Source organism: Gopherus evgoodei, chromosome 5 (genome assembly GCF_007399415.2).
Source record: "Gopherus evgoodei ecotype Sinaloan lineage chromosome 5, rGopEvg1_v1.p, whole genome shotgun sequence".
Lineage (NCBI taxonomy): Eukaryota > Metazoa > Chordata > Testudines > Testudinidae > Gopherus > Gopherus evgoodei.
The window spans coordinates 7,103,217-7,128,590 of NC_044326.1; the positions used below are offsets into that span (position 1 = coordinate 7,103,217).

The 25,374-nt window shown below is 43.0% G+C and overlaps 1 protein-coding gene across 7 annotated transcripts in view; it reads left to right on the forward strand.

The window, feature by feature from the left end:
- The first annotated feature begins 3,672 nt into the window (after positions 1 to 3,672).
- SLC4A11 (solute carrier family 4 member 11) overlaps positions 3,673 to 25,374 on the forward strand; it is a 196,855-nt gene continuing 175,153 nt past the window's right edge. For 5 of the 7 annotated variants that reach the window (XR_004000525.1, XR_004000527.1, XR_004000526.1 and 2 more), the window contains exon 1: positions 14,951 to 15,129. Coding sequence is in view for 2 of the 7 variants with exons in the window: in XM_030563594.1 (XP_030419454.1) it covers positions 15,090 to 15,129 (40 nt within the window). In the remaining 5 variants the exon portion in view is untranslated. Of the gene's footprint in view, positions 3,993 to 14,950; positions 15,130 to 24,833; positions 25,261 to 25,374 lie in introns of those variants that run through there. The other 2 variants (XR_004000528.1, XR_004000529.1) reach the window with 2 other exon arrangements.

The following is a 25,374-nucleotide window of genomic DNA, read 5'->3' on the forward strand; positions in this document are numbered from 1 at the left end:
GGAGGACAGTGCTTTGAGATTTCTCTCTCTCTCTCTCCTACCACAGTCCTCTCTCACAGACAACTGAGTGAACAAAGTGCCTGGATCAGACAGTTGCAATCTCAACCTCTCATCTGTGGCTGCTTCCTGAGGAAACTTGTCTTTGCTGGAGTCTGTTGTTCCCCATCTTGGGGTGCCACTTGGGAATGGTTGGTTGGTTCCAGGAGTTCTTTAGATTATTTTTGTTACCATCTATGATGGAGTTTGAAGCAAATCCAGGGACACTTAGCGATGGGATCTGATTCTTAGTCTGGGCCTTCCTACTCTATTCCTAGGAATTGCTCTCTGTCCTGCACTACAGCATGGTCAAGGAACCCTATATGAGCCCCACATGCTTCACTTTAGCCTTCTGGGGAAGTTTTGTGAAGGCCACAAAGACCGGGTGTTTCTGTTTCCTTGTCTCAGGACATACCTATTAGGATACTCACTGCCACTTATTTTGTCCCATCTTATTATGACTATGGACACATCTGTGCTTATGCAGGTGCTCCTTCCGATTGATTTGATGAAAGAAATAATGAAGATAGTGCAAGATTCTGACTAGTGTTCCTTATCTCCTCCTTTGAATGCCAATGTAAGTTCATCCTCATCATCTCAGCCAGGTGATTTCCAGAGCTTTCAAAATCTGCTGGGACGAATGGCAAGGACTATGAATCTCAGAACTTTAGTTGTTCAGGAGATGATGTGCTGCTTAGTTGGCTGACTTGAATTACAGTGGAAAGGGGAAATGCTCACCCCCAATTAATGAGATTGTCCTGAAACCAGCATGCTATCTTCCTGCTCATCCTGATCAGGAGAGCAGATGAGATGTCTCCAGCATGGATTGGAGTATTGCTATCCTTACCCTGGATCACTTGTTATATCAGCCGTCAGACAAAGGCTGGCTTACAGATCCACCTGTAGACAGAGACAAAATGGCTGGATTTATTTGCACTGTTACTTATCAGTCAGCGACATTGTAGTTGCAGAGTCCAAATTATTAGGAATTTAAAATAAGAGATGACTCCTCTTTGCAAGGAAACTGTCTTAGTTTTGAATTTTTGGAACACCAGCCAGAAGTGATGAGCCTCAAATCCATCTTGACTGGATGACAGCATGCGTTGAGAGCCATAAATCACTTATCAATACGACAATCTGGGTCTTCTGATGCAACTGGACAAGCTGTCAACAGAAGATGTATAGTTGTCAGAAATTCATGTGTTCTTTCTGTTGATCTCTCACACACACAAGCCTGGTCCTTGGAAATTTCACAAAGTTCATTAGACCTCTGCTCAACTCTACCGAGACTGACAGATGGTTCTGAGCATTCTAATTCTGTACTGAATGTCAAAAATAGATACACTAAATCTTGGTAAGGACTTCTGAATACAGCACAATCAAATAGGTTTGTCTGTCAGATATGAAGGGATAAAACAGGATTAAGAATTTTTGAAAATGTGATTGTCACCTATTATTTGGGAGTCTGGTATCTCTGACATGGCTTATCTGATTTAACCTAAAGAATTCAAATTTTTTCCTCAGGCCACAGACTACACTTGCAAAATTTTGCCTCAAAAGGCCCCTTCTGAGGAAGCTAGAGACTGGCCAAAAACTGGTTTGTAATAGAAAATGTATAAGACCTGTCTTAATTGGGTATGGATGGGACGAAAATGAGGGACACCCATAGCAATTTTTGTTTAGTGTGCAGTTCCACAAAATGATTATCTGTATTAACTATCAACAAGCATTCACTTGAAAAGCAATGTGTGGTTTAGATGCATTAAGGCATACTTCCTTTACAGCCTTCTAGCTAATCAGTATTCAAACCAAGCAATGGACATGCTGCCAAAAACAAAGAAAAAAGTATTTTTGCACTACTCCTGAGTCGTCATCTAGCGCAGACATTTTTCCTCACATCAGGTGCTCCAGGCCATAGGAATCACACTTGCTTAAAATAGCTTTGATGCCTAACTGCCATTTAATACAATTTGTGTGGTTGTAATAGTTAAAAATAAAACTTTGTAACTTCAAAAGAACTTGGTTTCACGTACCTTGCACGGCAGTGTGATTGTTTTTGAGGCTGGGAGTCTGATTGCAAAACACAAAGTAATTTTGAATTTAATATTATTCGTTCCTTTACTTAAGTGTTTATGTTAAAGTTGTGGTTACAGATACAGACTTTAATTTCCTATAAGCAGGGTGAGCTGCTAATTTCTGTCCATGACTATATCTTTTAAGGCTACATAAATAAAGCAAAGCTTCCCAATAGTTTTAGGGCCCAAATTTTGGGCTCTACACCATTGATCACTCAGCAATTTTCATAATTAATTTAAATGGAGAACTCTTGTTAACAATCAATAACCTGATATGGCCCTTTGATTTTGTTGGTGTGTATTTTAAAAAAAAATTACTGTAGCTACAAAAATCCGTGACAACGTACTTAAACTTAAACATCCCCTATTAAGAGTTGTAACTCTCTGAAACTGACTATAGCCAAAAATTAAACCAATTAAGTTCTTTTCACTGTCCAAAATAAGTGATTTGCAGAAAGGAAGTATAAATGGTCATCTCCACTGAAGTCAACAAAGTAATGACAATTTACACCAACTACTGATCTACCCTATAAATGATGAAAATGAAATCTGTGTGTCTATAACAATCCATTTCCTATTTACAGTCAAAGATATTACTAAGCTAGATTTACCCTTGATAGTATTCAAAAAAATCTGCTTAAACGGACTCCATCAATTCAAAATGTGAATAATTAATTTAAAAAATTAATAATTAAGTTTCAGGCCTCCGCCTGCCCTTGAGATGCTTTGCCATTTTGTACATATTTAAACTATTCCGTTTCTTTCCTTGTTTAAAGTGCTTTCCCCTCCCATGTTGCTGCATCCTACAGACATACAGACAGTGAAACTGACTATATAAAGTGCTGTCCAGTGCAGGAAGTGAACAGTTACAGAAATCTTTGCTGTTTACTTTTTTGCTACTGATACAAGTATCATACATTGTGGGGGAGTTTTTGTTCATTTTTTTAAAGTTGATGTCACTTCAAAGGGACACCTTGATATGCATTGGGTCAAGTTCTCACCTGAAAATGGACGCCACAATCATTGCATTGAATACAAGCTGAGAGAATGGAAGTGCTCCTAAGCATCTGAGGATAGAATTGAGGGCACTGGGTATGGCACAGATCTAAAGTGAAACTGTTATGTCAGATCCTACAAAACAAAATTTTGGCGCTGGCTATCCTGGCTTTTTCATCTTCCTGAGGTCTGTTGTTGTTGTATCACTTTACCAAATACCAAAGTGACATGGGATTGTACAGTATTTGGATTAAATATGTATAGTTACAGCCGCTTAGCTTGGGATTCCACTGCATCTCCACTACACGAATCCCTAATCGAATACGAATGCCTAAGTGCAGCATATAGAAAAGAGAAAATTAAAGAATGGACTTTTCACCTTGGGTTGGGGGAAAAACATCAAACAAAGTGTTCTTCACACACCCCAATGTGGCGTGTTGGTGAGTGAAATGCTGTCAGACTTTGACGTTGTTTTGTACTGAGTACCTTGGTGCGAGTTAGTTCTTTAGCTCTTCTTGCACTCACTGTTAGCAGACTGCCAGCAGCTGTTAAGTCTGCTCAGCAAGATGAAAGGCACCATCCCCAAACATGAAGATTTTTCAAAACCACATCCCAGCATATGATTCTTGTTTGTCTCAGAAGTGTATTTAGCCGATCCAAAAGCTGCTCGAGTCGTTCTGTGGCTGTACAGCTTTTCTTCATCGCAAGTCCTTGTGAACCTGCTGCTAAGGAGTCTTGGGCTGCTGAAAGCATCGTTTTACATGGAAGATGTCTTTCCTTGTTAGGTTTTTGCTCGCCATTTTCAATGCATTTTTTCTGCTCCGCATAAAATCGCAGTGTTATATGGCTCTCGGCTCTCCCTGATGATGTTTGTGAAGGTACCAGGTAAAGTTTGTTTCTGCCTATATCTTAATTTAGTATAATCTGGCAAGGAAAACAGGTATTTTTTACACACAAATGTTTTAAAATAAGAATAGAAGTAGTAATTTTTTTGTTTTTTATGAAAACTAAATATATTAGAATCTTGTTTCAGGTCATCAGGGGTCATTGCTAATAATTTAGTGTTCTTCCAGTTATTTGTTACTTTTACAGCTGGGTTGTTCTTTAAATTGCACTACTATATAAAGTACACAGTTGTATTTGATCTTGTTGTCTGTATGTTGAGCTTTATAATACCTTCAGAAAAGGCAAATCTTAGATAAGGGCCATCCTTTATTATTCCTGGTAATGCATCCTCTAACTTCTAAAATAACTAAACAAACTCCATAGTAACGCCTTAGCTAGAGCAAGCTGCCTCCAGCAATAGTAAAAACATGCCCATAGTTGGAGCCATAGCTAATAGGAACAAAGAATTGATTGCTGACAACAGGAGCCAGGTAATTTGAAGTTTTTTAAATTCAGCTTTTGTAAAAGAACAGCTGGTGATTTCTTAGAGTAAGGGGAAATTTTTCTGCAGATGTCCAAAATAAGGTTGAAAAATCAGCTACCCCCCCTCATGCAGTTGCAGCTTTTATACTGGGATCTATATTGTAATCATTATGAAGGAAATAGCCACATTATGCTAATTTGCCTCGACCCACCAGAAGCAGCATAATATAAACTTTTTTTCTTTTCTGGATGAGACACTATGCCAAACAAAATAAGTGAGAAGTAACTTTCTTTTAGGCCATATGTAAGTGGTAATATGTAACTTACGTACAGTATATTTCTCAAATATTTGAACTCATTAGACCATAATCATGAGAAGCATTAAAGCTCTCAAGAGCATACTAATGGCACAGAAATGGAGCCATTGGCATCTATCATGTCGATTAACCCATATATTTAAAGACCCCCTTTATAGCAGCTGCTTATAGGATATAGTGAGCAATGGCTCTGATGGAGACCCTGTATTCTATTGTCAATCATCCATGAATATAGACATGCCTCTGAAGACTCAATAGCGGATGTCTTTATTAAAATACCATAAACACACATCTTAGATACAATAAAGAAATTTGGTGTTCAGGCCTGTACTCTTGCCATGATATCTAACCTGTGTGACTGTTCCTACTCTATCTGTAATCTTTCCTTAAGCCTAACTATGGGCCAAATTTTGCCTTCATCTGGAGATACAAAACTAGGAGTCAGCCATATTCATGTATCTGAGGCCAGCATTTGGTCACAGGCTGTTTGCCACGAACATATCCTGACACAATGAGTTCCACAGGCTAGTTATTTTGTCCCTTTTTCTCTGTTCTGTAAATTTGTTGCCTTTTTAATTTCCTTGTATCCTTTCACTTGCCTAATATAAAGCAGGGCAAAGAGGAACAGCAAACTGACCACCTCTTTGTTGTTTGACTCATCCGGGTATATACCCCTGCCAGAACATGACGGTTCTCTACAAATACCCTTGAGTGTTTTGTCTAGTCTAAGGCTTCATATTACAGGTGACACAATGATCCCACATTCTATCTTGTATAAATAAATATTCATTGGGCCATAGTAGAACATCATCAACAGGAGAGATTGAGACACACACTAGAATACTCAATAGTCTGGTGAGTTATGGGCCTAAACTGAGGTGTGGGAGACTCAAATTCAAATCCCTGCTCTGAATCAGGCAAAGTGAGGATATGAACGCTAGTCGCCCACCTTCGTAGGCGATCATTCTTAACACCTGTGCTATTGGGTCTAAGGGGAGTAGTGCCACCTACTGGGTAGGTTGTGTTCTCAGAGCACAGCTGATCACTCTGCAGGCAAGATAGGATGGGGGGAATGCCTAGTTTGTGAATCCCACCAAGCAGCTTTGGCAGGATCATGGCAGCTTTGTGCAGAAACGTAGGTGCCAAGGGAATTTTGCCAGTGGAAACACAGGCACCCAAATTCCAGAGTCAGGCAGCAGCTGAGAAGTAGTTTTATGAATGGCAGTAGCACTTAAATGTTGGACATGAGCTCCTAAGACCCCCTTTGAATCTAGCCCCTTGCTGTAGGCTGCTTGTTTCAGAGGGAGAGCAGACGCTGACTGCACCTGACTGTTACCTTGTCACATATCACTAACCAAGTACTCACTTGACAGACTGTCCGTATACAAACCTGTCCACCACATACATATGTACCTCTTGTGTACCAAATGGTAGCTGGTATTTTGTCTCCTATGGAAGCGCTCCTTGTAGTAGCCATTGTTCCTCCATTCTCCTTCATATCTTATTTTTCATGTGTAATAACATCTAGCACTTCCAAGTAGGGTCTACTGGGGTATCTTTCAGTGGTGATAGAGGGGAGTTCAAGGGTGTTTTTGTACAAGCAGAAGGCAATGCTGATCGGGTTGGGAGTGCTTCTTGGTCCTCCCACCCCCCACTCCTTTCCTTCCAATATTTGGTGTGCTCCATTTGTAAATGAAGAACATTAACTCTGTTCTAAAGGGGGGGGGGAGTCCAGTTAAGCTTATACATTTAAATATAGTGAGTAAATATTTTTTATCTCCTTTTAGCTTTTACCCTTGTGTATGCTTGGCAACAGGATCTTTTATGCTGTATGTGCGTTACCACGCTTGTGTCTAAAGTCACAGAGAAATGTGCATTCTTCTCCGAACGAACGTTTATATGGATTTTACTCTTGGTGAGCAAGTGCCACATGCACACGAGATCGGATTCTCTAGGCTAACCGTGTGTATCAGCGCCATGCCTGTGCCCTGGATGACGGAACCCCTTCCCACCAAGGGTATAAATGTGGAGTAGTGTCCGACCATCTCTTGGTTCCTTCTCTCCTGTGGCTGTGAGATGGAACACATAGCAGCATATACTTCTGTTGTACACTCTGCAATTTAGCTTAGGGTTTTTTAGGATTAGTGTAGTTTATTAGAACTCATTCTGCTATGGTTCAGGCAGCCTCTGGTGTCTGTTTGGGTAACAGTGTCATACCGGAGATATATAGAGTAGCTATTTGGAGCTTGTTGCACATATTTACTGCTCATGCAGGCATCTAGATCGAATGCCAGTCTTGGCTGGGCTGGCCTGCTGTCACTAGTCAAAATAGGACTCCTCATACCCCTCTCCAAGCAAACTGGCAACTGCCTGTTGGTCACCAAGAGTGGAATGTGTGTGGACAATACATCTTGAAGAACTGCACTTACTATTCTCAGCCTTTGGTATTGTATGACTAGGTTTGGAAGGATTAGATTTTTGTAGATAAATATCAGTAAACATCGATTTCAACCTACCCTTGCCCCTACAAAATGAGGGAAAAAATGTCTATCTATAACTGAACATTATAGATAGGCCTTTTAAGAAAAATGCAGCTTGAGAACTTACTAGCATTCGATTTAAGAATACTGACTTCAATTATTTTACTCATAGACTCTAGGACTGGAAGGGACCTCGAGAGGTCATCAAGTCCAGTCCCCTGCCCTCATGGCAGGACCAAATACTGTCTAGACCATCCCTGATAGACATCTATCTAACCTACTCTTAAATATCTCCAGCGATGGAGATTCCACAACTTCCCTAGGCAATCTATTCCAGTGTTTAACTACCCTGACATTTTGATGTGATGTTGACCATTTGTGTTTTAACGTTTATCAGCTTGTAACTTTTTTTGAATCTCAACATCTACTGCCATTAACTACCCCCATAATTTGATAGCCCCAATAATTTCATGTAATAGTGAAAATTTAAATAGACCAAAAAATACTTAAAATCCACAATTGTGTGCAACTGTGAAGATTAAAATGGGGAAAAATGCTTAAAATAGAACATTGGTATCATCTGTCAAAATTATAACACAAATCAAATTTTGCAAAGCCTGTTTGATTTACTAAATAACGTCGTGCTGCTCAGAAGTTTGCATTTCCTGATGTTACCCAGTCCATAATAATTTTCTGTAATAAAACGAGCACGTTGGTGTAACAGGTGCAGGCAGAGTCCCAGCTCCCCTCTGGTATAGTTGTCTGGCTGCTCTATCCCAATCCTCCTTCAATGCCAGCAGCAATCTTGGAGCAATCTTTGTGGAGAGGTTCGGTGACCTTTCTCCCCAGCAGCAGGTAATGCTGGGTCTGTTAGCTCATGCTTATAAATTCCTGGAGCACCCATGCAAAAGAGGCATTCCTAGGTGTGTTGTGCACTCCGGGGCTCCCATTGGTAGGGAAACCCTGAGAGGTGCAGAAACTGGGAGCCGAGTGAGCTAGTCACCAATGTTCTTCTGCCTGAGATGTTCTCGATCCCTAACTGGTGGGTGGATGCGTGAGAGAGACGCATAGCTGAGAACATCGCGCTTTTGTTTGTGTTTAAAGCATCAGACTCAACTTTGCAGGAGTACGTTTTTTTTTTTTATGCAGGTTCCTGTCTTTTATGCTGCATTAAACCCAGATTTTTTTAACTCCTTGAATAGAGCACTCTGCCTTCACCTCAGTCTGATGATTTTTGTTTTCTCTGGTCTTTTTGTTTTCATGATATGTGGGAATGAATATAAAGATTAGATAAAAGGTTAAATAGGGCTTTAAGAACCATAATCTGACCTACTTTAAAATTGTTCTAATATGACAGAAGTTTTCTTCCCCACATTCTCTGGGTCTGCTTCAATTGTGCCCTGCACCTGGTGCGGTTATTTACACCTGTGCAAAGAGTGTGGGTAAAAATGCTACCATATCATAATGGTAGCATCTAAAATCTAATTTGTGCATGTTGTGCACAGTTGTAAATGACTGCCCAAGGTGCAGGGCAACAAAGAATCAGGCCCTTAATATCTAGTTTGCTTGAAAACAAAACAACCAAACCCTACTGCTCCAAGGCTGGCCCTGCAAATCCACTGGCAGATCAGTGCACGAGAATGAGGAGAATTAGAACCTAGATCTCAGATGTTAACCCTTTGTGCTAGGATTATTATCCTTTGCACGAGAGGGTGAGCTGGAAGAGTTCTGTGTGCTCCTCCAGCACAGCGTTGACCTCTCCGGTGCTGCCCAGTCTTCATTTGTTATCCTCTGAAGAGGCTGCCAAAAATGATAACTTGTGCTCCCTCTGCTGTGCAGTAGCAATTACTGAAACTCAGCAGTTCTGTCTCTAGAGCTGGCCGATCGGCTGCTTATCGTGGTGGTGTAGCTGTGTCGGTCTGAGACAAGGTGGGTGAGGTCGTATCTTTTATTGGGCCAACTTCTGTTTGTTGAGAGAGACCAGCTTTCAAGCGTACAGGGCCTGCAGATGAGCTCTGAGTAAGCTCGAAAGCTGGTCTCTCTCACCAATAGAAGTTGATCCAATGATAGACGTTGCTGCTGTTACACACGCACACAAGGATTTTTGGCATCAGGTTTACTTGTGAAGCAAAACTCTTGTTTAAGCCTCACTCGAAGCACAGCAGAGAAATTTTGAAGGGTTTAGAGTATATTCTAAAGAGGGAATAAAATAAATAGGAAAACATAACAAATGCTTTGAATCATGCTTTGGGTGTGGCTGAGTCAGGCCTTGCAGACAACTTTTCCCCCTGAAATCCTGCTATCTGAGCTGGTGCTAATCTACTATAGATATGTGGATCCTGGTACTTCCTAATGCAACAGTGTTACAAAAAAACCCCTCCTCTCTAGCATGGGGCCACTTTTTTTCATTCTGGGCCTCAAACACTGCTCTGTAGATCAGTGTAGCCCACTGGAATAATCTGGACTCTGATGCATACTGGCACAAGAGTACCATCAAAACAGGTGTCTGGCCTCTGCATTCAGCTGTTTTTTGGGCTCAACCTCTCGCCTCCCCATCCTCCTATCCATTTAAAAGACAAATACAAGCAGTGCTCCAGAAAAATCTGGAGTCTATACATTTTGGTGCAAGAGCACATCAAATATCATATTTATCTAGATCTAGCAGATCTGGCTCTGAACTCCCAAATCATACCACTTACACAGGTAAATGTAAACTGATGTTGGAGTGCTAAAAAAGTCTTTATCCAAATATTCTGTTCAAGAAGGTCCAAAGTCCCTAGCCACCATGTTAAACTCTCTGGAGTAAGCTGCTTTTTTGTCATCCTCCACTCCAAATCAGTGATATGCTGGAGAAGGTAATGAGGTCTCACTGGATCCCATAGTTAAAACCTTTCTACTGCCCTAAAGGGATGGGGACTCAGTTGGGTTCCCTGTCTCTAATGGAGCTTGCACCCCTGCACTGAAATGACTAAATTTACCCCTATGTAGATGGTATTTTGGGTCTCATAGAAATACACATGAAGAGCAGGGTCTGAGCCTTTGGAATGGATCAAATTGAAGGGGTTTTTTTTTGTTTGTTTTTAAACTCTCCACTTCAGTACTCAGTTTCAAATTAAAGACACTGAACAGGATGTACTGCTATCATTATCTAGTCACTCTGGAGTTCAGGAAGAAGGCTAACCATTTCCAGCAATGTCTGACAGGCCAGGGGGAAACTTTTTATGGGAGAACCATGGTGAATTATTACCAGCATATTACTGCCCAGATCATATGGTTAGCAAAGAGACCGGGACTGGACTGTTCTTCAAAGGAAGTCATTCTCCAGAATTAACCAGCCACACTTTGACCTTCTGCAGATGCAACTTTTCTTTTTCATCATTTCTCAGGGTGCAGTTTTTTCCCTCGTTCCAACACCCTGCATCCCTCCCTCCCCCCCCCACGCACCTCCCTGTTTCTGGATGAATTTATTGTCCATGTTGCTGTCCTCTCTCACACAGCCTAACCTTCTCCATCTGACTCCTAGGTCTGGGGCTATTTTGCCACTCACCACCTTAGCTAATTCTCTGGTTCTCTCAGTCACTGAGTTGCATCTTTCTGATATTTTTTTCCTACAGTTTTGCCCTCTCCTCAGCTGATCACTCAGTCCTCTTGTCCTTCAGCTCATAAGTACCTCTGACGTCTTTGCTGCTCTCTATACAGACCCCTGCTGCAGTCAGTGAGCTCTATACCAGTAGCACACTGCATCTCTCTCTCTCTCTCTGAGGCTTTGTCTACACTGTCAAGTGAAAGACAACTTTTGTTGTGCAGAGGTGTTGTTACACAGACACACACACCCCCTCAAAGACAAAAGTTTTGTCGATGACAGGCGCTGGTGTGAACAGCGCTTTGTCACCCGTTGGGGGTGGAAGTTTTTTGTCAGCAGTTGAGCTTGCTTCCACTGACAAACAGCGGCTACACACTGCACCTTTTAGCAGCACAGCTGTAGGGGCACTGCCATGTCGCTAAAAGCGGCAGAGTGTCTCTCTCTTAACAGATTCCCGCCTTTTTGATTCTTTCCTCAAACCTTCTCCTTTGCCCTCCTGACAGGATGCCCAGGATCATCTTGGGAGGCAGCAATTTTCTTATAGAAGAAGTTGACAAGTACTTCCCCATCTCTCTCTCATCTGTCCTTTCCTCCCTGTCCTGTGTTCTTCCTTCATTCTTCCCAGCTTCTGATAACATCTCCTACCGCTAGCCACGCCTCACTGCTCAGCCTTTAGCCTTGACCCCATCTTGTCTATCTGTTGTCCACTCCTGCTCTTTCATCTGTATCTCAGGTCTTGTTTACATGAGAGAGGTTACACCAGCTAATTAAGGTGATTTTTTTAAAATCAATTTAGTTAGACTTCAAAAAAAAGTCTGGGTAGACACTCTTATTTTGGTTTAGCTTACGTCGATTAGGAGCTGGTTTAAGGTAAACAAGAGTAAGCCACTCAAAGTATATCAAGGGTCCACACAGAGGTATTAAAAATGGACTATAACAGGGTTCAAAAAATAATTAGATAAATTCATGGAGGATAGATCCATAAATGGCTATTAGCCAGGATAGGCAGGGATGGTGTCCCTAGCCTCCGTCTGCCAGAAGCTGGGAATGGGTGAAAGGAGATGGATCACTTGATGATTACCTGTTCTGTTCATTCCCTCTGAGGCACCTGGCATCAGCCACTGTCGGAAGATAGGGTACTGGGCTAGGTGGACCTTTGGTCTGACCCAGTATGCCCGTTCTTATGACTAAAGTTAAACCTGCAACTTTTCTGGTGTGAAGGCTTCATGGCATTTTTTTTTTTTTTTTTTTTTTTTTACTCCTGCAAACATTCCTTGGTTTTCTCTAACCTAAAAAAACCCCCTCCAGCTCCTTCCTTAATCCTGCTTACCCTTCCAGTTACAACCCTATCACCCACCATACTGCTTGAGAATGCTGTATTTTTTACTCTGCATTGGCTTTCTCCTCAATTCACCTGCAGATTTGCCTCTGCTTTGTCCTCGTCACCAAACCGGTTATCAAAAGTCTCCAACCTCCTCTTAGCCAAGCCAAAGTGCTTGAACTGGACACTAGAGAGAGAATGTTGGAGGAGGAAAGTGACCAAGTCAGAATGGCAAGTGGAAATTATGAGAACAGCTGCAGAACTTCAGACTGGTTGGAAGAGGGGAGGGGGAGCCCAGAGGGCAGTAACTTAGAGCAATTAAGATCAAAGGCGACCAAGAAGTGAACCAAGTTTTATCACTCCGTGCAGAAAGAAAAAAGGAAATTGATCATTTGTCATCAATATTATTTTAATTACCAAATAATAAAGAACCCAGTTCTGCTTTCGTTGAAGTGCACATGCTTCCCCTTCACCCTCAAAGAAAGCTGCAGGGTGCCCAAGGACAGAACTGGCTCTTGGCACTGTTAAATGAATATTTTAAGTTTATTTGCTACGTTCTTGTAGCTGCGTCGATCCCAGGATATGAGAGAGACAGGCTAGGTGAGGTAAAAGAGATTCTCTCTCTTGCCTTGTCTCTTTGATTTCATTACATGAAAATACCCTACAAGTACATACAACTCCCTATCTGGTATCCACTGACTTTTTCTTTTGGTCTACATGCTATCTAAAAAGGGACTGATTTCTGCAAGGCCCTTAATACCCAATGAAGTCAATGAGAGCTAAGAGCTCACCACTTTCCAGTATAGGACCCCAGGCGATTCTGAATAGGTTTGGGTACAAACCACATCCAAACTGAACATGAAGGTTAAATTATTAAGACCACAGATTTTAAGCCATTAAACTAACAAGCATTAATTTATGCAACATCAGAAAAATGTTAGTAGAACCACAAATCGGTATTCTTTTAAATGAATTCATCAGCTAAAACCAAACAGGATCTGATCAAAAACAGAACACCCAACTCTCCGTCCCATGTTTGCTTTGGACACAAGGAGTCTGGATTTTTTTTGTGTGCTGGAAGTAGTTACGCTTGTCTGTTTGGAGAGTGAACTCCTTTACCATTCGGAGCCAAAAACTAGTTGGGTCCAAATGGATTTAGGTGCTAGATATGTGTGGGTTTCTTTCTACTTCTTTTTTCCAGTGCCCTTTACCAGGATGCCCTAGGGTCCATATGTTTCTGTTGGACTAATACCAGGGATATTTGCTTTTTTCGATGGTATAGTCTGGGGTTTCTGAGCCAAAAGTGAGCTGGCTCCAGGTGCAAGACCAGAGTTTTTGTGGTGCTGTTATGCCAGAATGTGCTGGGGGGCCTGGTTTTTCATAGATTCATTTTTCAGGTGGACTCATGCTAGCGAGTACCATTCTGGGGTTCCAGGCAAAAACTCCTCCCAAACTGGTTGGATCCAGGTGTCTGATACGAGTTTTGTGGCAGTCTAGTGCCAGGATATGTCACTGGATTTTTGTGGTGTAATTGCTGTAGCTATATGGGATCTATATAGAAAATATGATTTGAGGGTCCAGGGCCAAAAACTGGTTAGGTCAAGTTTTTAGATACACCCTGAAACTCTCTCAATTTCCTTCTATATGTTTTAAAGATGACATCATCTTTCCCTGGCCAGTCTTTAAATTCAGAACTTATTTTGTTTCAGTCTAAGTATTAAGTTTCCTTCCATTTCTGTATAGTGAAGCTTTTAATAATGATGCTTGAAATTTAACAAACAGACCTTTAGCCACTCCCTTTGTCTTTTACCTTCTGCACTCCCTAGAGTTATTCATCTATCGCTTCTTTGGTGAGAATGCATAATGGCGAGGCAAATCAAACACTGCTCAGATGGCAAACAAATAGATCATGATGGTAACTGCCAAACGAGTTCAGTAAGAAAACCACATGCATGCCTGGGACTCTAGAGAAGAACTGACAAGGTGTTTGTGTGTCCTGCTTTTTAAAGTGAAAGGGGCATTGTCACGTTAAAAACCACAGGTGTGTCCAAACATTTCGTATCTGCTGTTGTTACAAGCCCCACTCAAGATCATGTATGTTTCTATTTTATCCATTCTGTTTTGTGCATTTGATGGCACTTTTGAGTATAGTCAATTTCACCATTTCCCTATTAATGAAGGGGAAACTGATTACCCAAATTGAATTATTGATTACTCAGAGCCATGTTTCTGCAGAAGTGAGGTTTTTTTCCCCCCCTCAAAAGCTTATGCCCAAATAAATCTGCTAGTCTTTAAGGTGCCATGGGACTCCTTGTTGTTTGTGTGGATACAGACTAACACCGCTACCCCCTGATACTTGATTTCCCCAATAGACCCTTACAAACCTGAGCAGGAAAACAGTTTCTGTAACAACTCTTTTTTCAAAAGAGGAGACAATATTTCCGGAGCTGCTATTGAAGGGGGAGAGGGGGGCGCTATCAGAAAACGTCTTTTCTTTTAATGAGTTGGTTAAAAAACATGCAAGTTGCCTGTGCTCCTTTAAGGAGTTTGCAAGAGTACTTAAGGTACTGGTGGGTTTGCTGATTGGCTCCTCTGCCGATCACTGAGGGCCGGTCCATGCGGTGGGGAAGGTGAGAAGGGCGGGTCCGTGGAACCACCGTTCATAAGAGCAGGTGGGGCTGCAAATCCCTTTTCGAGTCAATGGCAGGGGCGAGTGAGGGGTGGATCAGGGTGGAGGAGCACTAGGACCCAGGCGGGGGCTTGTCGTTGTTGCTCTTCCCCTTTCAGCCCGCACTGCTTGGTGCACAAGGACTTTCAGTTTTGGCTGCGCTGCTGCTGCTTCTTTCAAAAAAAAAAAAAAGTCTTGAAGTGTCAGGAGCAGGATGGTGAAGATGGGGTGAGAGCCACGCAGCCATGGCAGCAGCGAAGCGGGTTTTCCACCTCCAGCCATGCGGTAAGGCGCAGGGACCCGAGCGGCAGCCAGGCACGAGAGCGGGGCGGCTAGTTCAGATCGCAACATGCAAGAGGGGTGTGTGTGCTGGCAGCTCCCAGGCGCGATGTGCAATGTTTGCTGTGGAGGGTTTTCCTGTAGTGCAATGAGACGGGCTCAGGGAGCAGACGGTTCGAGCAGCCTTTGCAAGAGCCTTTCGTTTTCATGTGCAGCTGGCTACTTCCCCCGCCCCCGATTTCCGCTCCCCCCAAATTGCCAAAAGAAAAAGTGTTAAGTTTTGACTGAGTTGCATCATTGTTTACAACCCTTTTGTTTATAAGCGAGTTGTGGTCCGATGCAAGGTAGAAGAGACCGGGTTTGCAACATGGAGCTAATTTGACAGCAGTTGAGGCAATTTAAACAAAATTGGTGCCGATATGACCTGAAAATAAACAACCGCTTCCTTCAGAGGAGCAGGGGGATAAATTAGCAGTTTAAACGTTTATGTTGTACTGTAGTGTTTACATAGGTTGTCATTGGGAGAAAAATTAGCATCGGGTGTCTTTTTAACTAACTGTAGTGAGAGAAGTGAGTCTGGCTTCTCTTTAGAAAAGTGGTCCGCGTAAAAGTTGTAACATAACTTAATCAATTTAACCTGATTGCAAATGGTTGGAGTGTGTGCATGTGTTGGCAGAACCCCAGTAAATTTTTCTGACGGTGAGTTTTGGAAAGGCTGTTTGGAAACAAATCGCTGACATACTTTTAAATGCACTTCGAAATAAGGTTCTTTGCTACCAGATGGATGACAAATTTAATGTTGTGCAATTATTTTGTTTCTAAATGGATTTCAGTACTTCCTTGAAAAGCACTGTGACTGATCTAATGTTGCTTTTTATGAAAAATTAAGTTGCATTGGATTTATAGCTGTTTCTCCATGAAAGTTCATTCTAGAATAAAAGGAACTGTTTAGTTCAGAGGTAGCAATAACATGGTCTTGGAACTCTAAGGTGCCCCAAGTACTCCTGTCTTGGAACAGGGACTCAAACTTTCCTGTTGATTTTTTGTTTTGGCGGAGTTCATGTTTTTTCTCTTCAGTTCATTGGTGATCTTTGTGTACTGTACCTCGTTAAAAACTGCTTGACCTGCTTTGAACACCAATTTTCCAAAGAAATAATGTTTCCTGTCTCTCTACTTGTGAGCTCTGCTAAAAATCTTGCCGTGGTAGTTTTGGGGGCAAGCCTGTGTTAAATGGGTGTTTTGTTGGCGTTCTGCTGTTATCCAGATAGATGATGTTGGTGCCAGAAGTGTGTACATGGACACTCTATCTGATGGCATTTGGATTTTTTCCGAGCTTTTATCCTCATCCTTGTAGATGACAGGAAAAGTTGCAGTGCTTGTTTGTATAGAAGTTTTCTATCTATCGTTAAGTCTTCCAGCTGAGATTTGAAATGTGTTTTAGCAGCCCACTAAACAGTGTGTTACTTTTCCACATAGTCTGCAGTTATGAAATTAAATGACTTTTTTACTGTACTCATGGCCTATGCTGTAGAGCTTAGGAAGGATGGTGCTAAAATACTTAAGCTTCTTCTATGCTACAACCTGCACCATTCCCACCAGCAGCGGTGGGCTTTGTAACTTAACTTCTATTGTAGACGGCCACCACTATCTCTAACTTTTCTAGTCTCTGAGCCGCTTTTGTGAAGCTGCCATTTTGTGACAGTTACCTGCCATAGAAATATTTTCTTCTCCCTCACTCCAAAGATGGATGGGTTTGAAGTCCAGAATTGGCAAGTCAGTCCTTGACAGCTTAAAGGTCTGATGGCCTATGATTAAACACAGAAACACCAGCATTACACCAAAACTGTGTGTCTGGCTTTTTCCAGATAAATACAGCACTTATTTGTAGTGCTGATGGGTCAGGAGACGTTGGCCTTTAAAATGGTGATGCCTTGGCTTATAGCGAAGCCATAGTAGATAAATTGAGGCTTTCATAAGTTATTAAACCAACTTTTTTTACACCGAATGAGGCTCACAATAAATAACTAGGCAACCTGGCTTTACAGGCAGAGGGGTCCAAAAGGAGTACTAATGAACTTTCCTAAAATCACTTTTGCTAAACCATGGAATAAACAAAACACTTGATGCTTTTATTGGCGCTTCCTGGAGGTGATCAGCTTGAGTAATGTGCTTAGCCCAGAGTCATGTCAATGACTTTACCTGACACTGTTGTATATTTGTGTGTGATTCTTTTTATATAACCCCTCCCCTGCCACCCACAGTTTACATAGCACACGTGTGCTAAGTATGTATGGGACAAAAGCACTACACTGTATTTAATAAATTGAGATTTAAAAAAAAGATGCATGTGACATTAACCTCCAGGGGTCTAGGGAGGTATTTGTGAAACCCAATGAATTCCAGTAGTGTCCTGTCAGCTAATGCTCAGGGGTTATTCTCTGAACACCTGCAATGATGCCCTGCTGACCAAGAATCCCATGGATACAATCAATGTTTCTTTGAAGTCCTGCTTCCTTCTAGAATGTTTCACTTGCCATAAACATGCCCAATAGGGCAAACTGTTTAGGTATTTTTAATGACACATCACTTGAAACCAAATCATCCGCCCTCTAATTATATATATATATATATGTAAAACTACAATTAATTACACCATGAGAGGTGAATTATGTGCATGTGTACAGTATATCTGCAGTGATAACTGCATAGAAATAGTATGCTAAATCCACCCCACAGTGCCTCAGTTTCCCTATGTGTGAAAAGAGGCATTGAAATTTGTGTCCTTTTATAAAGGGCTTTGTGATCTAAGGGTGAAAAGTGCTTGATGGTGGTGGTGTTTTGCCTACTCTACTAATGCTAATTTGCATGTAGGCTTGCAGAAATCTACTGCATCTGTCATCTGCCTCTGTCGGAAGACAGGATACTGAGCTATATGGGTCATTGGTCTGACCCAATGTGGCCGTACTTATGTTCCTATGTACTGCCTGTATTTGAAAAGCAGATGCTTGATGGCTCTGTGCTGAGAGCTATTGCAGCAGGTGGTGAAGATTTAGCAGAGGGCAGTTTTTCAACTTACAGCAGAATAGGTTTTTTTATTGCAAGCAAGTCTGTTTTGTTAAAATATTCCTGTCCTGTGAACAGGACTGTAACCATGGCACGGTGCGGTTCCGTATCTGTCAACGGGGGGGGAAGGGATAGCTCAGTGGTTTGAGCATTGGCTTGATAAACCCAGGGTTGTGAGTTCAATCCTTGAGGGGGCCATTTAGGGATCTGGGGTAAAAATCTGTCTGGGGATTAGTCCTGCTCTGAGCAGGGGGTTGGACTAGATGACCTCTTGAGGTCCCTCCCAACCCTGTTATTCTATGATTCTAATTCTACTCATCTGCAGCTAGAACAATGTCTTTTTCTAGCTTCTAGCCCTGTAACCTCACTCGGGGTTCCGGGAGTCAAGCTGTATTCTTTCCTTCTTTCTCATCATCATTTGTAACAGAGGTCCTGCAGACTACACTGTACTGACAAACACCAGTGCAACCCCATTGTCATCAAATTAAGCCGAGTGCCACCTGTGCAAACCCATTCCTTTCAGTGGGCTTTGTTAAGACATAACTAATTTTGAGTAGGTAAACAATCCTGTGGACAGGACACAAAAGGGATTGGAATCTAGTTCCCTCTCCCGTGGTGAGGCTGACTCTTCAGGGCTAATTGTGTGTGTGTTTTTAAAGGCAAAAAACACTGAAAGCTGACTTCACCCATTGAAGTACATGGGAAAACTTTTGCTCACATATGGACAACTAAGAAGTGTCTGTTACACAAGCAACTGTCAAGCAGGCATCCCACTTTTAAGGACTTTTTTTACACTAAATAACTTGCCTCTTGTGGTTCCTAGACATACTCTGGTGTGATGTGTCTTACTGTGGCAGAGATTGGTGTGGGGTAAATTAGAGAGAGCCTTAGCCTGCTGTCTCATAGCATGGGTACGGGAACCAACTTAGAGAAGGTTACAGACGATGTCAGCGGCAGCAGGGTGAACAAGTATTAAAATGTTTTGTCGCAGAGTGGAGTTAGCTCCCTCAGAGCTGAAACTTGCTTTCCATTATAATCTGATTTTTGAAATAACTCCTCTCCCTACCCTGCACCGACTGTCCCTAAGCTAGTTGAGTGTTGTATCCTGCAGATTTTCACACATCCCATATCATCTCACTGTCAAATCTTTCAGAGGAACTTGGGGCCATGGGGGAGGAATCGGAAAAGGTTTTTTTTAGAAGAGACCCCGCATACTGAGTAAAAATAGGGAGCTTCCCATTGTATTTGAGAATGGTGCTTTAGGACTGTGTACTCTAGCACCAGTTCTGGTGCCTGCAATTCAAGAAGGATGTTGATAAATCGGGGACGATTCAGAGAAGAGCCATGAGCATGATGGAATGAATTAGAAAACCTGCCTTAATGTGATAGACTCAAGGAGCTCAATCTACTTAGTTTTAAGAAAGAGAAGGTTCGGGGTGATTTGAAGGAGATGAGCTGGGGTCCATTAATGAGGGCTATAAAATAAGGCAGTAGAAGGATGCCTGGGGATTACCAGGATTTCCTTGCACTTCCCTTCCCCCTGAGGCCAGGGAGGAAACGGGGCCAGGAAGCTCTCTGGACCAGGCCAGGGAGCAGTGAGGAACTGGGGGGGGATACTGGTCATCTGCTTCCACAGAAGGACTTTGGTGCTAACAACTCAGAAGACTCTGTAAGTTAGGGACTAATGTTTTGTCCCCCGCCCCCACAGTTGGGGCAATCCATCACTGTTTGGTGTCTTTTGGAACCCGGGTCTCTAAGACAGGGGCTACCTACTATTTAGCTTGGGTGGCAAGACGCACCCCTGAGTGGAAGTGGCAGGAAGGCTATTGTTTTCCTCCCGCCCTTTTGTTTTCTTTCTTTACCCTGTCACCCTTGGGTCGCACTCTGGCTGCTGCTTGTAATGTGTGTTTATTGAGGAATAATTAAAATCATGTTAACATTCAGAAATGTAAAATGACCAACTGACTTCATTTTGGACTGAGCCAGAGGCTAGTGATGGAGAGGGTGTGGATCACAGCGTGGTAGGAATGAGTGTTGAAATGGGGCGGGACAGGATTCGGAGCAGGGTCTATGGACCTGGGCACCTGGACGGAACAAGGAGTAATGGTCTCAAGTTGCAGTGAGGGAGTTTTAGGTTGGATATTAGGAAAAAAATTTCACTAGGAGGGTGATGAAGCACTGGAACAGGTTACCTAGGGAGGAAGTGGAATCTCCTTCCTTAAAGCTTTTTAAGGTCAGGCTTGACAAAGCCCTGGCTGGGATGATTTAGTTGGGAATTGGCCCTGCTTTGAGCAGGGGGTTGTACTGGATGACCTCCTGAGGTCCCTTCCAACCTTGATATTCTACGATGGGGAGATGCACAAAGGTGTGGCTTGGGGACTTGCTCCTTGTCTCTTAATAAGGGGGCAGGAGGCTGAGGGAGGCGTGATAGGAGACGGTAGCTAAACTATAGCTGTTGGTAGGGCACAAACAGTATTGTTTGGATTGTGAGCTGCCAAGTTATCCCCACTGTATATGCATGGGGGAGGTGGGAGAGAGGGAGTCTCCTCTCCATCCCTCGAGAAGCTGCCGTAGTCTGGCTGCTTGTACTCTGGCGTGGCTGGCGACAACTGCAGTACTGCGGGTGGTTTTCTCTTCTCTGCACTGGAGAAGATCTCCCCCCCCCTTTCCCCTCCCTCTGCCAGCGTGTTGGGAGGCGCAGAGATGACCCCTGTTATAGTGGGGTCATGTAGCAGTGCCATACTCTGCAAGTAGTTCCATTTTAAAGGATGCATGTTTATTCCCGGTCTTCCCTTTATGATCTCTGCTATCCCAGATGCTGCACTCATCTCTCTCGTTCCTTACCTCTCCTTGAGGTTAATTGAGCCCCAGGGTTTAACATGCATGTGTAACACAACAAACGTGCACAGTCCATTCCAGTGGGAACGGATGGGTTTTTTTTGGGAGGGGGAGGGGCTATTTTATGCTTATGGTACACAACAAACATACGGCTTGAGCTATTCCTGAAAACGACTGTAGTACTGAGAATGCTGCTTGAATATATTACCCTGGCTTATCAGCCCAATGCAGAGCTAGAATTGAGGCTTTTCCTATGCAGTCTCTTTGCATTTGCATGGTGTTGAAACGTAGGCTAGAAAAGCAGCATTTCCAGATACTTTACAGTGCTGTGTATCAGCATGCAGGGTGTTTTTGTTCTGTTTATATTATTTCCCGCCAGAGAACTGTACCTGACAGCGAAAGGTTGCTAGATTGCTTATGGTTTGTACTGGTAGGATATGCAATTATTCCATGCCCCATCAGTTATTCCAGACCCTACACTCTGCTCTTCAGTTTCCTTTCTTAACCTGAATTAACCCCCCTCCATATCTCTCTACCCTCCTCCTGAACAGCCACTCAGGAGTTCAATCTTAACTCTGACCACGTTTATTGGTTACATGCTCATGCATTTTCACAGAGAGCTACCCCGGTGGTGGTTGACAGGGCTGGGGGACTGGGAGGAGAGGTTTTGGGGTTGGGGAGGGGGACTGTATAAGTGGCCTGGGTTGTGGGGAAGCCCAGTGATTTTGCTGTGGCACACATTGGTGCCAGCTGGCAAAGGGTTCGCTACTCTGCCTGAGCAACTCCTAACAGGCCTGACAAACTCACTGCACCTAATGCCGCTTTCATAGTATTTATCAGTCAGTGGTGTCTTGCAAGCTTGACAAGCAAATGAAAGCTTGTATAACGCTGGTCATTGATACCTTTGTGACATGTATGTACTGAGGATATTTTTAAAAGTTATGTAGATCTACTGGAATTATGTTTTTAAAGCCTGCAATCAGGTAGAGCTGACAAACCGGTTTCTTCCAGACAGGAGATAAGACCTGTGTCTATCAAATGTAAATTACGCATTGTAAGCTACATCTGCATATGGCATAAACAGGGGGATGGGAAGACACCTGAGACTAAGCTGCAAGGGGCTGTCCTCTCCCAGGGGTGCAAAGACCATGAACTTTGGGGTAGAAGAGGAAAGCAAAAGGACACCTGGTTTATCCTTCATCGAGGAAGCAAAACGGACTGTGCTCATTGCGTTCGTGAAAGCTGGGTCCTGGCCAAGAGGGCTAGTGATGCTGCACGGATGCTTTAGGTGAGAAACCGCTTTAGACAAGGGCTTAACTTGCACAGGCTGTTTAGGTTTTTGTTTTATTTGTGACCGGTGGCTGTTATCCTTGCTCGCTATCTCTTCAATCTTTACCTTTGTCAATGAATGCCGTATCTGTTTACACTATAAGCAGCTTACAGTGCTGTGATGTTATGTTGGAGCTGATACTCAGTTGAATCAAACAAGCTGGGGTGTGTATTGTCTCTGGGGACAGCTTATCTGGTAATTACTGCGAGTGTGTGGTGATGGGCTGGACCCTACAGGGGAGGTTTCTGAATTGTTTGGGGCCTGGGCTGCACCCGGTGTGAACTTGCAAGGCAAAGAAGGAGCTAGCAGAGCCCTGAGGAGATTGTGTGGGTGGCTAACAGACCGGGCGTGTCAGGGAGCTGACACACAGTTTAATACAAGCAAGTCACGTTCTTGCCTGGGGAGGAGGGTACCATGATGACTCTCAGTCCTGGACACCCCAAGACAGCGTCACACCTGCTCGGAGGTATTGGTACTTGAAGGTTTCCCCCGTACTGCTGGCTAATGCACTGGGAAGCAGAGCATTCCTGCACCGAGCACCAGCCCTTGGATGGCTCCTGACCGAGCTGGTGTTCGGGTGCAGCGGAGAACCAAGGCGGTGGCATTGGAGGAGTCCTACAAGGGTCAATGCCTTTGTGCAGCCACCTCAAGCTTTCCCACACAACCCAGGCCTCTGCTCTCCCCTACATCTTCTCCCACATTCAAACCTCGTCTGCCTCCCTCAGCTCCATGTGCATCCCCGCTAAACCATTTCATCCTTCCTTGGCCTTGCTATCTCCAGCTGTTCCTTGGGTGCCTTCAGAGTCCCCTGCTGTACCCCGGCTACTTAGCTTGGCCCAGTAGAACGCAGCAGGGGAGTCAGGAAAAACAAAATCTCGGCCAAAAAAAGGGCAAAAAAACTGTAGACTGTCCGTATGTTTTTGTCTGTAGCTGAAATATCAGGCTGGCAGTGTTGGAAATGAGAATTACCTGATAGACCTGAGCAGTACGCAAAAGGATAAATGGACACAAATCAGATATTAGGAATGGCAATATACAAAAACCTGTAGGAGAACACTTCAACCTCCCTGGCCACACTATAGCAGATCTTAAGGTGGCCATCCTGCAGCAAAAAACTTCAGGACCAGACTTCAAAGAGAAACTGCTGAGCTTCAGTTCATCTGCAAATTTGACACTATCAGCTCAGGATTAAAAACAAAGACTGTCAATGGCTTGCCAACTACAAAACCAGTTTCTCCTCCCTTGGTTTTCACACCTCAACTGCCAGAACAGGGCCTCGTCCTCCCTGATTGAACTAACCTCATTATCTCTAGCTTGCCTGCATATATATACCTGCCCCTGGAAATTTCCACTACATGCATCTGACGAAGTGGGTATTCACCCACGAAAGCTCATGCTCCAAAACGTCTGTTAGTCTATAAGGTGCCACAGGATTCTTTGCTGCTCTTACAGATCCAGACTAACACGGCTACCCCTCTGATACTGGGCAGTACTGTTGGTTAATCTTGTTCACAAAAAAAAATAATTTTGCATTTGTTCATTTACATGTGGTATAGTGCCCAGGAAGGACCTGTACAGGAGGGACTTGCATGTGGGTTGCCGGGGTCTGTGGCTTTCACTTGAACCTGGAGTTGGTTTCAGAAGTGCGGCTGCCTCTAGGTAAACAGCCAGTGCAAAAGCAAGCCTGACTAGAGAAGACGTGTATTCTCTTCCTGTCTCTCTACAGCAGATCTCTAGTAGTTCTGGAGGATCTGGTCCTAGAGTGAAATCTCGAACAAACTCTGACTTCTGTTGAGACACAAATACTAAATACCCCCAACTACAGTATGTGGCCCTATTGTTTCATTATCTGAGCACCCGCTAACAGAATTAATCCTGAGCTAGAAACAAATCTAAATTAAATATTTTTTTGCAAAATTGTTTCTCAATGGTAAACAGCCTTTGATTATATGAAATGAATTTTAGTTATCATAGGACATTTCCTAATGGACATCACAAAATTCTGTCTTAACTGTACTCTCTGTCCATTAACCCCCTGTGTACTGTCAACAGCCTCTCTGCATCCAGGAGTTCCTGATTTATTTGGGTTTGTGTATTCACATAACTGTATGTATTGCTTTCTATGCATAGACTCCTTGCAGCAATTTACTAGAAGACTGTCGGTTACAAAACATCAGGCAAAGAACACAGTTAGATACAGTGGCTGTGGCTTTAAGAGATCTCTGCTCGATCTACCTTTTGGCAGCAGTTTTTCCTCCTTTTCCTACATCTTCACATCCTTTTATTGTCATCTTTGTACTTCTGTCTGTAAGGTACAGTAGCTGCTCACTTCAGTTGGTGCCTGAATGCTACCAGGTTTCTTAAGGAGGAGCACTGGCTTTCTCGATATGGTATTCATCAAAAAGCATTAGCTCGGAAGTGCAGGGTCACTTTAATTGAATTGTTCTATTTTTCCAGAAGCAAATAGCTCTGAGAGACAGTAAACCTCGGTGGCTGCAGGAGAGAGATTCCAAGTTTAGGATAGCTGAACCTGCTGTCGAATGTAGATTGCTTTGACTTAATTAGCTACTGGATCTCCAGTATCTTCATTCCCTAGTTGTTTTACTTCTGCAAACAGTAATCTCTCTGAAAGCCAAAGTGGAGTATATACCTCTGGAATCTAATGGGTCATCCTTTCACTCCACCCATGTACTACTCTCCAATTGGAAGTGAGGGAGAAAGATGGACTGGATTCATTAATATTGGAGCCACTGAGGAACCACAGGCCATTGCCTCTCGTGCCACCTGAACATAAGTGGCATTAGGAAACAAGTGTTCAAGCTTATTGAAAGCTTTAGGGAAAGCAACAAACAAGATCTAAAGCTGTTTGCAATTTAGCAGCATCTTTCATTAAAGTAGTAGTGCAGGTAAGTTAGTCTAAAAAAATCGTAGCTTACATAGAGGTACTGTTGTTGCTGGGTGATGGATTTAACCAGGAAATTTAGAAATCAAGTAATCTGTCTGGTCGATTAAAGAGCTAA